This window comes from Mus pahari, chromosome 11 (assembly GCF_900095145.1).
Source record: "Mus pahari chromosome 11, PAHARI_EIJ_v1.1, whole genome shotgun sequence".
Classification (NCBI taxonomy): Eukaryota; Metazoa; Chordata; class Mammalia; order Rodentia; family Muridae; genus Mus; species Mus pahari.
Genome location: NC_034600.1, coordinates 49,205,882 through 49,219,251, shown reverse-complemented (window position 1 = coordinate 49,219,251; position 13,370 = coordinate 49,205,882). Strand labels below are relative to the sequence as shown.

General features: G+C 40.7%; 1 protein-coding gene across 4 annotated transcripts in view; it reads left to right on the top strand.

The window, feature by feature from the left end:
- Positions 1–13,370, top strand: part of Nnt (nicotinamide nucleotide transhydrogenase) — a 92,703-nt gene that overhangs the window by 57,255 nt on the left and 22,078 nt on the right. For all 4 annotated transcript variants that reach the window (XM_029543907.1, XM_029543908.1, XM_021208826.2 and 1 more), the window contains exons 15-17: positions 2,036–2,269; positions 3,553–3,713; positions 5,898–6,077. In XM_029543907.1, coding sequence (XP_029399767.1) covers positions 2,036–2,269; positions 3,553–3,713; positions 5,898–6,077 — 575 coding nt within the window. The remainder of the gene's footprint in view (positions 1–2,035; positions 2,270–3,552; positions 3,714–5,897; positions 6,078–13,370) is intronic.

Here is a 13,370-nt window from a genome sequence, read left to right as displayed (position 1 = left end):
AGAGGAGGCAGAGGCAGAGGCAGAGGCAGAGGCAGAGGAGAGGCAGAGAGAGAGAGGCAGAGAGAGGTAGAGAGAGAGGCAGAGAGAGAGGCAGAGAGAGGCAGAGAGAGGCAGAGGCAGAGGCAGAGGCATCTCTGTAAGTTTGAGGCCAGCCTGGTCTATAGAGTGAGTTCCAGGATAAGGCTCCAAAGAGAAACCCTGTCTCAAAAAACCAAAAACCAAACCAAAACCCCCAAACTTAAATTACATCAGAAACAAATTTAATACTAATAACATATACCCCTTTGCAATTAATGTACTAGGCTTTTTAATATGCTCTTGAGGTGATTTATGTCTCTTGTATGCTTATGATAGAAGTACCATGTAATGTTAGGCTATTATAATTTCTTCAGTCCCCATTCAGTGACATCAAATTGGCAGGTTGAAATTGTTCTTGGTGGATGTATGGACAGACCTAAGAAAGCAATGGAAAAAATTTAATATAGCTTAAGCTAAAAATATTAGTCATATTAATATTATATTAATATAGTTATTACATTGTTTTTTAAAATTTATTTTATTTATTTTTTTACAAATGAATCTTTATTTTTTTTAAGTTTTTTTTATTATTTATTTTTACATGTTAAGTACACTGTAGCTGTCTTCAGACACACCAGGAGAGGGCGTCAGATGTCATTGTGGATGGTTGTGAGCCACCATGTGGTTGCTGGGATTTGAACTCAGGACCTTCAAAAGAACAGTCAGTGCTCTTAACCACTGAGCCATCTCTCCAGCCCCCTATTACATTGTTATTTGCACAAAAATAAACAAATATTCTTCTTGTGTTTGGAAACTGTTACGATAGTGAAGAAGTCCCCCATATAGTTGTTTCAGGGGCAAAGTTAGGGTTCATGCCACAAACACAGCCTTTCTTTTATTATACCTCTAAATATAATATAAATAAAATATTTACCGATGTTTATGTGGGAAGCGTGCTTTCTGGTTGAAAATTCTAGGTTTGCTACAGGTATGAGAACTTAGCAAAAGTTAACAAAGTCCTGCGATGACAGGTCAGTCATCCTTTTGGAACTTGGAATAAAGAACACCTCGTGTGTTGGGGCTGGAGAGCTGGGGCAGTGCTGAGTTCTTGCTGCTTTCCCAGAGGATCTGCGTTCAGTTCCCAGCACCCACGTTAGGCAGCTCACAACCACCTGGAGCTCCAGGTTCAGGGGATCTGATGCCATCTGATGCCACCTTCAGCCTTTATAAGTAACCCTACACCCCCCCCCACTATATATTTTATTACTTGAATGTTGTACCATTCACCTTTATATGAACTTATATACGCACCTCCTCTCCTCTGATCTGGTTGCTCCATATTTCCCTGCAGAGCGTTTGCTTTAGGCTGGTTGCCTTTTTGACTTCCTCTGGGAAGCTGTGGGTCCTTTGGTAACAATTCCGAGAAAGACCCTTGCAGGAGAAACGGTTGTCGCATGGCCCTGGTAGGAAACCGTTTACCAGTGATCTTCAACAAGTGCTCCGAATCCCCACCGCTTGTTTCTCCTTACTACACCTGTGAAAACCCTTCAGCAGGAGGGACTTTACTACCCAGGGTTTTTCGCTCGTTTTGGCTCTAGCCAACCCAAGCTGAAATTGGTTTTCCTCAGAATTCCATCTGTTAGTGATAGGCGTACCTGTAAGCACTGGCCAAAGCGGGCGTGGGACGTATAAGTCATAAGGGCTGATAGGGGGATGTAACTGGAGCCTGGTGCAGCCTTCACAAGCTTTTGTCTCGGGGTATCTGGAGTCTGTGAGAGAGGAGGCCTGCACTGATGCTGTGCGCTGTGTTTTGATGTTGAGAAAAGGAGCTATTTTGACATGATAAGCATATAGCCAGTATTTTTCCTTCCACCCTGTCCTTGTAGGAGTGTTTAGTCCATACTGGGAATCAGGTAATGCGCTCGTTGGTGACAGTGATGGAAACTCGGCTTTTATGCTTGCTGTTTTCCACGGGTCTGTCAGGTTTACTCACTCGTTGGCCTTTGTTCTCCTACAGGCCTGGCGATCGCGAAGCGGATCCAGATTTCCGACTTGCCTCAGCTGGTCGCCGCTTTCCACAGTTTGGTGGGGCTGGCAGCAGTTCTTACCTGCATGGCTGAGTACATCGTAGAATATCCACACTTTGCGATGGATGCCACATCAAATTTCACCAAGATTGTGGCTTACCTTGGCACTTACATCGGTGGAGTCACCTTTAGTGGGTCTCTTGTTGCCTATGGAAAATTACAGGGTAAGTGATTTGATTATATACTGTGTAGGTAAATGTCTATTTTTCAGGGTATCTATGGGTCTGTTTCAAAAGAAAAGCCCCTTCAGAGTAGAGACCTTCAGGAGAAGTGATTTGTATAGCACTCAGACACCCGTAAAAGATTTTCACCTCAAAAAGATGATTTATTTTAATTCTTAGAGAGTCTGAGCTTGGTGACGATTTCTTCTGCAGACAGGTAATAGTAGAAATTAGTACACAAAGATTTGTAGACATTAATGGATATTTGATAATATGCATGCACGAAATAACAACTCCATAGCCTTTGTTTAGAGATGACTATACATTGTCTGCAGAAATGAACTTGTGGGGCTGGAGAGATGGCTCAGTGGTTAAGAGCACTGACTGCTCTCCTCTTCCAGAGGTCCTGAGTTCAGCTCCCAGCATCCACATGATGGCTCACAACCATCTTGGATCTGAGGCAAAGACAGCTACAGTGTACTCTCATATACATGAAATAAATAAACAATTCTTTTAAAACAAAGAAAAAGGAAAAAAGAAAAAAGAAAAAAGAAATGAACTCATGTTTCCTAGAGTAGAGGCACGCTTACTGGATGACTTTGGGTACGCAGAACTCATTCTGAAAACCAGCACGTGGTTTAGCACTCTGCCACAGCAAATTTTACTCCTGCAGTGTGGAATCATGAAAATGGAAGCTGAGGGAAAAATCCCGAGAGTCTCTGTGCTCACAAACGAGTCCCTAGAGAGACTTGTTTGTGATGTAAAAATTTGTTTTTGCCTCTGAATAATAAAGTTATTAAATGGGGGAATCTTCCATTAAGCTTAAAAAGAATCACAAATGAACTTCAAGTCTAAGACATTCTTGTCTCGGGCTTTTTCTTTAGAAATAGCTAACAAGGGTTCTCCCTGGGGCTCAGTTGATAGCATTGGAAAAGCTAATGTCCCAGAACTCTTTATTGAAGTTGTAAATAAACAAAACCACACTTAACAACTTCTGTGTTGGTCATGGGGGGGGGGGCGGGAATCAATTTTTAAGATTCTATGTTCGAGTATATGGTCAATGTAGGGAGAAGTACAGTTAAGTTGAACCATATTTTCCTGTCTCTGCTAATCTGTTACATGCAGAACTCTTAACATGCCTTAAGCTTCATATCTGATGCTATACAATAATATCTGAAGTACTACACTATTTTTCTGATACTCAATTTTCATAATTTAGGATGAGGTGACATGTGGGGTTCCCCACAGCACAGCCTAGGCTCTGACTGTGATCTGCTCTGGCCCAGGTATTCTGAAATCAGCCCCTCTGCTGCTCCCTGGAAGGCACGCACTCAACGCAGGCCTGCTGGCCGCTAGCGTGGGTGGGATAATCCCGTTTATGGCTGACCCCAGCTTTGCCACAGGCATCACCTGTCTGGGCTCTGTGTCCGCACTCTCTACTCTCATGGTAAGTCCCCGGAGACGGAGAAGTATGTCCTGTGAAGAGCTTGTTAGACTTCAATCTGGTCACGCTTCTGTCACTTCAAGATCTCCAAGGGAAGAAACATGTCTTGGTTACACGTTCATCGTTTTAGAAAATAGAAAGTTTAAAAAGTATGAGAAGAAAATCATGATTCTGTTAGTTGACTGTTTAAGAGTCATCACATCTGACACCTTTATTGCTCTGCGTTTATTGTGGGATTTCCACACTACCAACTTTCTGGGGGAACAGGAATTTTAAAAGCCAAGGGTTTTAACTTTGTTTGGTAGGTACCTACTCTATAAGTCCTACAATTAATACTCTGAGGTTTATATACTATGTATAAGGTGGTCGAAGCTCATAAGTTGCTCTCACGTTCCTTGAAAGATATAATGTGGAATCCAATAATTGCATACAGTGAGCTACAGTTTGTAACCCCCGTGTATTCACTGAGAAGGTTCATCCTTGTGTGGTGTTTCGTTTCTTCCTCCCCTGTCTGACTTTTGCATATAATTTATAGACGTAAACAGAGACTCTGTCTCTGCTTGGTTTGGGATTTTATTAGTAGAGGATGCTACTGCATGGAATTCCGTTCTTCATTCTTGCTTCACATTCCTCTAGACTGGTTTATACTTTGTAGATAGTCTTTATATTTTAAGGTGAGGGGAAAAAAAAAAGTATTTAGAGCACAAAGTTAGCTGTCTAGTGATTTCTTATCAAATACTGACCCTGGTTCAGAAACACAAGATCTGTAGTATTCAATGAAACTTATTCATGAATTATCCATGGCTTCAGTGCAGACACTTTAGGACACTGAAAAATGACTTGAGATTATCTTTGCGTGCCTTATAGTCCAGCTTTCTTCCGTCTTATCTGGTGATGATTGTTTTGCTTTATTTTAAATGATAGAAAATAGTTTTTTATTTTTATTTTTAATCTAATCAAGTAGAAGTCCCTATAATCAAACTTAAAAATATAGAAATTTAAAATTTAAATCATTATTTGTGAGAAATGATGAATATATTTAAAAGGAACTTAATAGCCAATATGAAAATATTCCCATAAGCCAAAGGATACTTTTATTTTTATTTTTTTAGATTTATTTATTTATTATATGTAAGTACACTGTAGCTGTCTTCAGACACTCCAGAAGAGGGCGTCAGATCTTGTTATGGATGGTTGTGAGCCACCATGTGGTTGTTGGGATTTGAACTTGGGACCTTTGGAAGAGCAGTCGGGTGCTCTTACCCACTGAGCCATCTCACCAGCCCCAAAGGATACTTTTAATTGCTTTTGGTTTATATACCCACATAGAAACAAAGTGCAAAAATAGAGAGCTATACAGAATGAGTAGCAAAAAATTCACCCCCCATCCTTTTTACTTTCTTGTATTTAATAACTTTGGATTGCATCATGGACATTGTTAAGGTTTTTGTTTTGTTTTTTGTTTTGTTTTAAAGATGCATTGGATTCTGTTGTATTCATCCCAAATATTGATACTGAACACTACTTATAATTTAATTTTTTAATGTTATTTTTGTTTCGGAACAGCTAACCTGCTTAAACTGAAGATCTCTTATAGTCTTACCAGCTGAAACCTGTTGTTATTTTAGCCTTAACAGACTCGTCTGGCATCTGACCCACAGTTTAAGTGTTAACTAGAGATTTGGGTAGTGTTTATATATATAGCATTTGGGGCTCCTTCAAATCATCCTAGCCCGCTCCTTTGTAGGATTTTTCTTTTTCACTTTTCAGCTCTCTTCAAATCCATGTCCTCTGGATCGTCACACAAGTGAGCCTGTGGACTGATGGCCTTAGTTTTGTCTCCGCCACTTGATACCACCAGGGCCCTGACTTCAGTCTAAAGCCATCAAGAGCTGGGTATCAAGACACTCTTTGGTATATTTCACTTTTCCAAGGGAGACTTCTTTCCAGTGTCTGCCAGTTTTCATCACTTCTTTTGTTTAGGGAATTTTTGGCGTGGTGACTAAATGTTTACAGTTGCTATATTCATGAGAGAGTTGATCATATGGGAGACTTGATCATCACCAAGAACTTACATGTGTATCTATTAATTAAAAAATTAGAATGTTTAAGAACCAAGATGTCGAATGTTAGAGGCTTGATTGTAAGTGCTCACGTTGGGTTCTCCTTTGATTTTTTTCTGGCTAGGGTGTGACTTTGACGGCTGCTATTGGTGGTGCTGACATGCCTGTCGTCATCACTGTGCTAAACAGCTACTCGGGCTGGGCTCTGTGTGCTGAGGGCTTCCTTCTCAACAACAACCTGCTGACCATCGTGGGCGCGCTCATCGGCTCCTCTGGCGCCATCTTGTCGTACATCATGTGTGTGGTAAGAAACACACAAGCAAAAGAGAAGGGACATGACCTGGAGATGCGGATGTGCTTGCAGCAGAAAGAAATCTATTGGTTTTCATCATTTTCAGCAGAAATATGAGGATTTTTAGAGGAAATTTCTAAGACCGTCTTAAAGATATCCAACTTCAAGGAGTTAGGAAATGCTCAAAGAGTAAAACTCTTCTAATACCGTTCTCCATCTGGAGAGTAACACATAGTATTTAGTTTAGGGTATTTTCCCCCCATTCTCTTTGTTTGTGTAGTACTGTGTATTTGCTTGTCTGACCTTCCTGTATTTTTCAGTGCAGAATCCTTTTGTCTTTCTGTGGTGGGAGACAGGCTCCTGCTATCCAGCCCTGGCTGGCCTTGCATTTGGGCCTGGATCCCTCGGTCCTCCCTACTTTTATCCCCCAGTGCTAGGATTACAGGAAGGCAGGATGATATGCTATACCTAACTTTCACTTAAGTTTTATAATATTACATAGTCTTGTCTTTTAATCCTGAAAGACTCTGCCTCTAAAATCTTATTTAAGGGGCTTTATGGCAATCTGCCATGTGGATATACAGAGATGATTTAATTTTTCCCACCTGACCTCCCCAATCCCTGGCGTCTCCAGTCCCTCGAGGGTTAGGTGCATCATCCCTGACTGAACCCAGACCCCTGCTGTATGTGTCGGGGGGCCTCAGATCAGCTGGTGTCTGCTGCCTGGTTGGTGGCTCAGTGACTGAGCGATCCTGGGGTCCAGGTTAGTTGAGACTGCTGGTCTTCCTCTAGGATTGCCCTTCTCCTCAGCTTCAAAGTCCAAGAACTCTGTGTTTCTCTGGCTTTGCTATGGGGTTTGCTGGCTCTAATTCCCTTCTTGATAGCAAAGAATATCTTGCAAATAACTCTAAATTTGACCGAAAACATTTTTTATAGTTATTATTCTCTACAGGACAGTTTTGGCTTACTGTTGAAGCCCACTTGCAGTGCTTTATAACAAAACAGTTTTTTAAAAAAATTACATTATTTTCAGTGACTGTATGTTTACCAAGAGTATGTAAGATATAACTCTGAACATTTAAATAAAAAAAGCTCATTTAACAAAACTATCCCAAAGCTTACAAACACATCTTAGCTTTGTAGATAACTTTAATGTGTTATACCTTAATGATATATTTAAGACAATTATATACCCTGTGCATGCATATATCTATATATCTATATATATCTTTTTTCATTTCTGTATAGTCCTGGCTGTACTAGAACTCACTTTGTCATCAGGCTGGCCTTGAACTCAGAGATCCACCTGCCTTTGCCTCCAGAATGTTGGGATTAAAAGCATGTCTGGCTATAGTTTTTTTTTTTTTTTTAATTATTATTATTATTATTATTATTATTATTATTTTTTTGTGTTTGGGTGTTTTGTTTGTATGTCTGTGTACCACTTGAATGCCTGGTATCCGCAGAGGCCAGGAGAGGGCTGGAATCTGAGTGGCAGACAGCTATGAGCCACCCTGAGGGTGCTGGCCCTTAAATCTGGGTCCTCTGGAAAAGCAACCAGTGCTCTTAACTTCTGAGCCATCTCTCCAGCCACCTAGCGTGGTTTTTTGTTTGCTTGTTTGTTTGTTCTTTTTTAATGTACTATTTTTGAGAACGTTATGCATGGACTCATCACCCTCTCCCTTCTCCTCTCTCCAACGTGTCCTCCGCAATGCAAGGCCTTTTCTTCTGCAAACGTATGCACACATATGTACAGACAGATACATAACATACTGAGTCTATTTCGTGCTGCTTGTACGTAGATGTGTCCAGGGCTGATCACATGGGATTCCCTGGAGGAAGTGGATTTTTCTCTTTTTCAGTAACTGTTGACCCACCTTCATCTAGGAGTGGGATCTTGTGGAACTCAGTGCCATCCACACTGGCACTCAGCTGGTGTCTTGATGCAGGTCATGTTCAGGCAACCATATTGCTGAGATTTCATGGGTGCATTCCCTTTGTCATGTCTAGGGGGCGCTGTCTAGCAGCAGGCACCATCTTCTGGCTCTTATAAGGTTTCCATCTCCCCTTCGGGTAGTTTTCCTGGGTTTTAGGTGTAAGGTTTGCATCACCAATGTTTCATTTGGTGTTGGGTGCCAAACGGTCATTTATTCTCTGTGCTTTGACCAGCTGTGCATCTCTGTAATAGTCTTTATTACACACACACACACACACACACACACAGACACACACAGACACACACACACAGACACACACACACATACACAGACACAGACACACACCTATTGGACGAGGGCTTCTTTGGTCTCCTCGGGGAACGTAAAACCTTCATTTTTGCATCTCAGCATTTTACTTGGCTCTAGTTGAGAGATATCATGTCAATTAAAACACCGGAGTTATCTCTTTTGTAATAAAAGTGTTTTTGTGGCTTCGCTCATCTTGTAAAACACAGGGCTTGACAATCCAAGTTTAAAACAGCCCAATTATTATGTAGTCCAAGTCTCTCAAAAACAACCTTGGAATTTGGAAATTTTATATCTCATTGACAACTTCAAGGCTCTGGGGTGTTTAACTTGCCAATACCTTTAAAGAAAAGTTGTACTTAGTTTTTACAGATGCAATTTTCTGCATCTGTAAAAGGAACTTTTAAAGCATTTTACTTTGTATCATTTGGAGAATTTGAATGGCCAGCAGGGGGCAGCAAATTTTCATTATTATTTAAAGACGATTTGCCAGAAAAGCAAGTTTTAAAATCAAAGTGCAAGATTTGAGTTATTTCATCTTATTTAGCATTTTGTTTCATTTTGTTTCAATTTAGACAGAATCTTACTATCTAGCCCAGGCTGGCTTTAAACTTTGTATCCACCTGCCTCAACCTCCTGAATGCTAGAATCACAGGCATGCACCACCAAGCCTGGCAAAATATTTGAACTCTATCCATGCTAGCAGCATACTGATATAGGAGGATATGGAGAAGGATTTGTATGTAGTTCTTGGGACATCATCAAGGGCACCTTTCCTATTTTTACCCTTGTTTCTTTAATGGAGAAATATATAAATTTACATATAATGCACATTATATGTAAATTTATAAATATATATTAAGCAGCTTATGTTCCAAGTTTCTGATCTGTGTCTTTTACTTCTTGCCTTTTCAGTTTCCATGTTGTTGTAGCCACAGTAGCTCCTACAGTAACTGTTTAGTAACAATAACTAGAATGAATTGCTCAGAGTTAGACATGCTCTCTTTTCTGTGTGCTTGTAGAATGATGTCATCCTTCTAACTTTGTTCTGCCCGTTAACATGTTAGGATGTTTTCCCAGTCTTTGTTTCTTTTCTAATTCCACTGCCTCAAACATGCCATTCCCATCTATGCTTTATAGTGTTTTTTTTTTTTTTTTTTTAATTTGAGTTTTTATACTAATACCTCCTTATAGTTGTCAGGGACCATAAATATATTAGATCAGATCAGTACTCTGTAATAGTATTTTTTTTTATTCATCTAGATTTAAGGACAATGAAAGCCTTAATTATTAAGATGATTCCGAGGCCAGATGTGGTAGTTCTTTACTTTGATCCCAGCACTTGGGAAGCAGAGACAGAGGCAGGCAGATCTCTGAGTTTGAGGCCAACCTGATCTATATAGTGTGTACTAAGCAAGCCAAGGCTATCCAATGAAATAAAAACAAACCAACCAGCCAACCCTCCTCCAAGCCAGGCAGAGAGCAGCGTGCACTTGTAACTTCAGCACTTAGGAAGCTGAGTCAGGGAGATCATGAATTTTGTGTGCAGCTGCGATGACATAGAGACTTCAAGGTCAGCTCGTACCCATGAGGAGCCTATTTCAGAAAGAAAGTTCAGTTATGAAAGTACAAGATGCAGGATATTTGTAAGGCTTGAAAAGGACAAAGGAAAATAAACAGCATGATTCCCATCCATCGTTTAACTGTTAACCCATCCATCATTTAACTGTTAATATTAGTATTCTAATTCTGGACAGTTGAGTTTGCATCCATCCTCTTTGTAATGTATTATGCTATTCTAATGTTTGATTTTCTAACTAGTATATATTTTTAACATTTACACATTAGCACAACTTATAGTTACCCCATAATAGTTCCAAATCCACAGTATGAGATGTTAGGAACAAATGGTTGCACTCTTCCTTCGTTAGGTTTTTGCCAGTACAAGGAAGCGGTCTGAGGATGTGGGCTCTTGTTGGCTATTGATCCTGATGAACTGATCGCTGAGAATCCTGACAGGCTGAACTCTTATTGTCAGTGTGCACCTTCCATTGCTCCCCACACTTCCACATGCAATTACAAAACAGTGAGCGACCAATCAAAAACAAGCCTGCCATAGTTTTAGGTTTTTAAAATAGATTCATGCCCACTTCACTGACTTGAAGCATGTACTGGTTTATTATAAGAAACTTATAATAAATTGTGCTCAAGGTAGTTTAGAATAAAAATAAATGATGAGATGCTGTCCGCTCAAAGTTATATTAATACTGCAGGTCCTATGCCGAGTCATTCACAAACATGAGCTTGTTTACTCCCCGCAGCCGTTTTGGAGGTGGGCAATAGTTTCACTTTGTATAGGATGTGCTTTAAGACGCACACCTTCCTGTCTATGGAGCCTGATCCAGCAGGCACAGTCCAATGAACACAGTGTTTGGTAAATGAACCTCGAGTGTTCATTAAAGGGCAGCAAAGGTCTATTTTGTTAATTTATTTATTACTTTGGATTCCTCTATGAATTGATTAGAGGTAGATGTTATTAGAGTCCATATGGTACCAGCATATTGGCCTTCTTTAGTGTCTATTGAAGCAGAATCTGTAATTCCAAACCGGAGCAGGGCGGTTTTTGTTGTGTGGGAGGAGATGAAATGCTCCCCAAGTGACTAACCAACAAGCTCTAAAAGCAAAGTTTTGTTGTGACAGTGAATTCCTTCGGGTATCCTCTGAGCCCAGGGTTGGGGGTTACACCACATATAGACAAACTGAAAAAGCTCGCCGGCCGCCATTTCCCCTGGTCTGCTTCACAGCAGGCTATAGTGGCCACGCCCCCTGTGCTTGTGGTGCCTTATGCGTTGCCTCTACTTTCACTCGTGCCTGGGAGATGGGGCTCTTCCCAAACTGGGAAAGCATTTCTTTAGACAAGGAGTAAAAGCTTCTCATCTCTCTTTTCGAGTGGAGTTAGGGCATGATGAAGTCAGTCAAAAGCCAAGTAGAGTTTTATTTTATTCTATTTTCCTTCGTGATTGATTGATCGATCGATCAGTATCTGCAGAGCATCCGAGCCGAGAGACGGCACTAAATGGTATACATCGCTCTTGCTTCAGTGTCGGGTGTTTTTATGACCTTTCCTATTTGTCTTCAGACTCATTTCTTTCAGAGCAGCTGGAATTGTGGGAGCTAATGATCTCTTTAATGTAGAGCATAACTTTCATTATAGGACTTTATTAGCTCAAAAGGAACAGCCTTGGACAGTGTGGCACCCCCTCCCTTTTTTTTTGTCTTGGAATCTGGGATCCCTCAATCTGTGCATAAGTGGCCATGGCATGGTCTCATGAATTACACAAGGAAGGGACTAGAATAAGGGGGGTAGGAAGAGGCACAAAGCCGTAAACCCTAAACATTTGTTGTGAACACAGTGTTGCAATAGTAAATTAAGAGATGAAAAGTAATGTAATTTTTAAGAGACCACTTGGAATTTAGTATAATGGTGACATAATTCTGCTTATGTGTTCAACAAGCAGATTTTGATTGTTAAGCCACTAAATTTTTTTTTTTTCTCCCCAAGGTTCCATCCCCAGTGAGTACACTTTAATTAAATGTCCTCAGAAATCCTTCCTTCCTCCTCTGTTCAGTTTTATAGGAGAAATAATGCTTTTTCTTAAGCCAAGTTAGAATGATAATGCTTCAGCCCTCACACATGGTCTCTGCGTCCTGTGCTTCTGTGCTCTGCTGTTCTGTTGTAAAGCAAAGCGGACTCTCTGTCCGTCCGTCGGAGGAAAGCTCTCTGTAATGGTCACGTCAATGTCAGTTGTTTTGTGCGTGCATACATGTATGATATATGCACATGGGTGTGTAGGGTGAATATGGCCTGTATGTACGGAGGGCAGAAAGTCTTCCCTTCTCATTCTCTGCCTCGACCCTTTGAGGCAGGGTGTCATGCTGAGTCTGCAGCCCAGTGCACCACCACCGCACCACCACTGAGGTTGCAGTGTGGGGGACCATGCCTGCCTGGTTCTTGGGGGTGGGGTGGTGGTAACTGTGATCTAAGCTCCTGTCTTCATGCTTGCTCAGCAACCATTCAACCACAGAGCCACCTCTCCTGCCCCTCCCCCCCATAGGCTTTTCAAGTTAATTTTTAATGACAAGAGTTTAGTAGAACACATTTTTTTGAGAGTTAAGTCTCAGAATCTTGTAATCAAAACTGGAAAAGATTCGTAGACATCAAAAGTTGAATGTTTGGGGAGTCCCAGCTAGGACTGCTTCAGTTTTTTTATTCAGAAGTTTATAAACTTTCTGCCTGGCTGGGATTACGATGTTAATTCAAAACATCAAAATTTCCCTTATCCCTTTATCCATCATCTTTGAAATTTATGTTATTTATTAAAGTATGGCTATTTCCCACATTCCCTCTCCCTCTTCCTTATTGCTAGACCTCCCCAGCTGTGTTAGTCTCTCTACAAGGTTGTCACTGACCTCATTATTGTTGTATAGATAACCGTGCTTTTTTTCTGATGGAATATTATTGAAGATTTCTGGATGCTTTTTTTTTTTTTTTTAAAATACTTTTTAAATAGAGTACTGTCTTTGAAAAAGCAATAGATTGATAATTGTAAGCTTTTAAGTGATATAGTGGATTGCGATCTTAAAAAATAGGTTTTAAAGATTTTTTTTGGAGTACTTTTTCTCCCCATGAAATGCTCTGATTCACGAATTGTATGTGTGCTGGCTAGTTTTATGTCAACTTGATACAAGCAAGAGTCATTTTGAAAGAGGAAATCTCAACTGAGACAATGTCCACACCAGACTGGCCTGTGGGCAAGCCTGTGATGCATTTTTCTTGACTGATGAATAATGTGGGAGAGTCCAGCTCACTGTAGGTGGTGCTACCCCTGGGCTGGTGGTCCTGGGTGTTCCAAGAGAGCTAAGCTACAAACAAGTTACGAAGAACAAGTCAGTAAACGACACTCCTCCGTGGCTTCTGCCTCAGTTCCTGCCTTCAGTTCCCTCAGTGATATAAACTGTGATGTGGAAGTGTAAACCAAACAAACCCTTTCCTCCCCAAGTT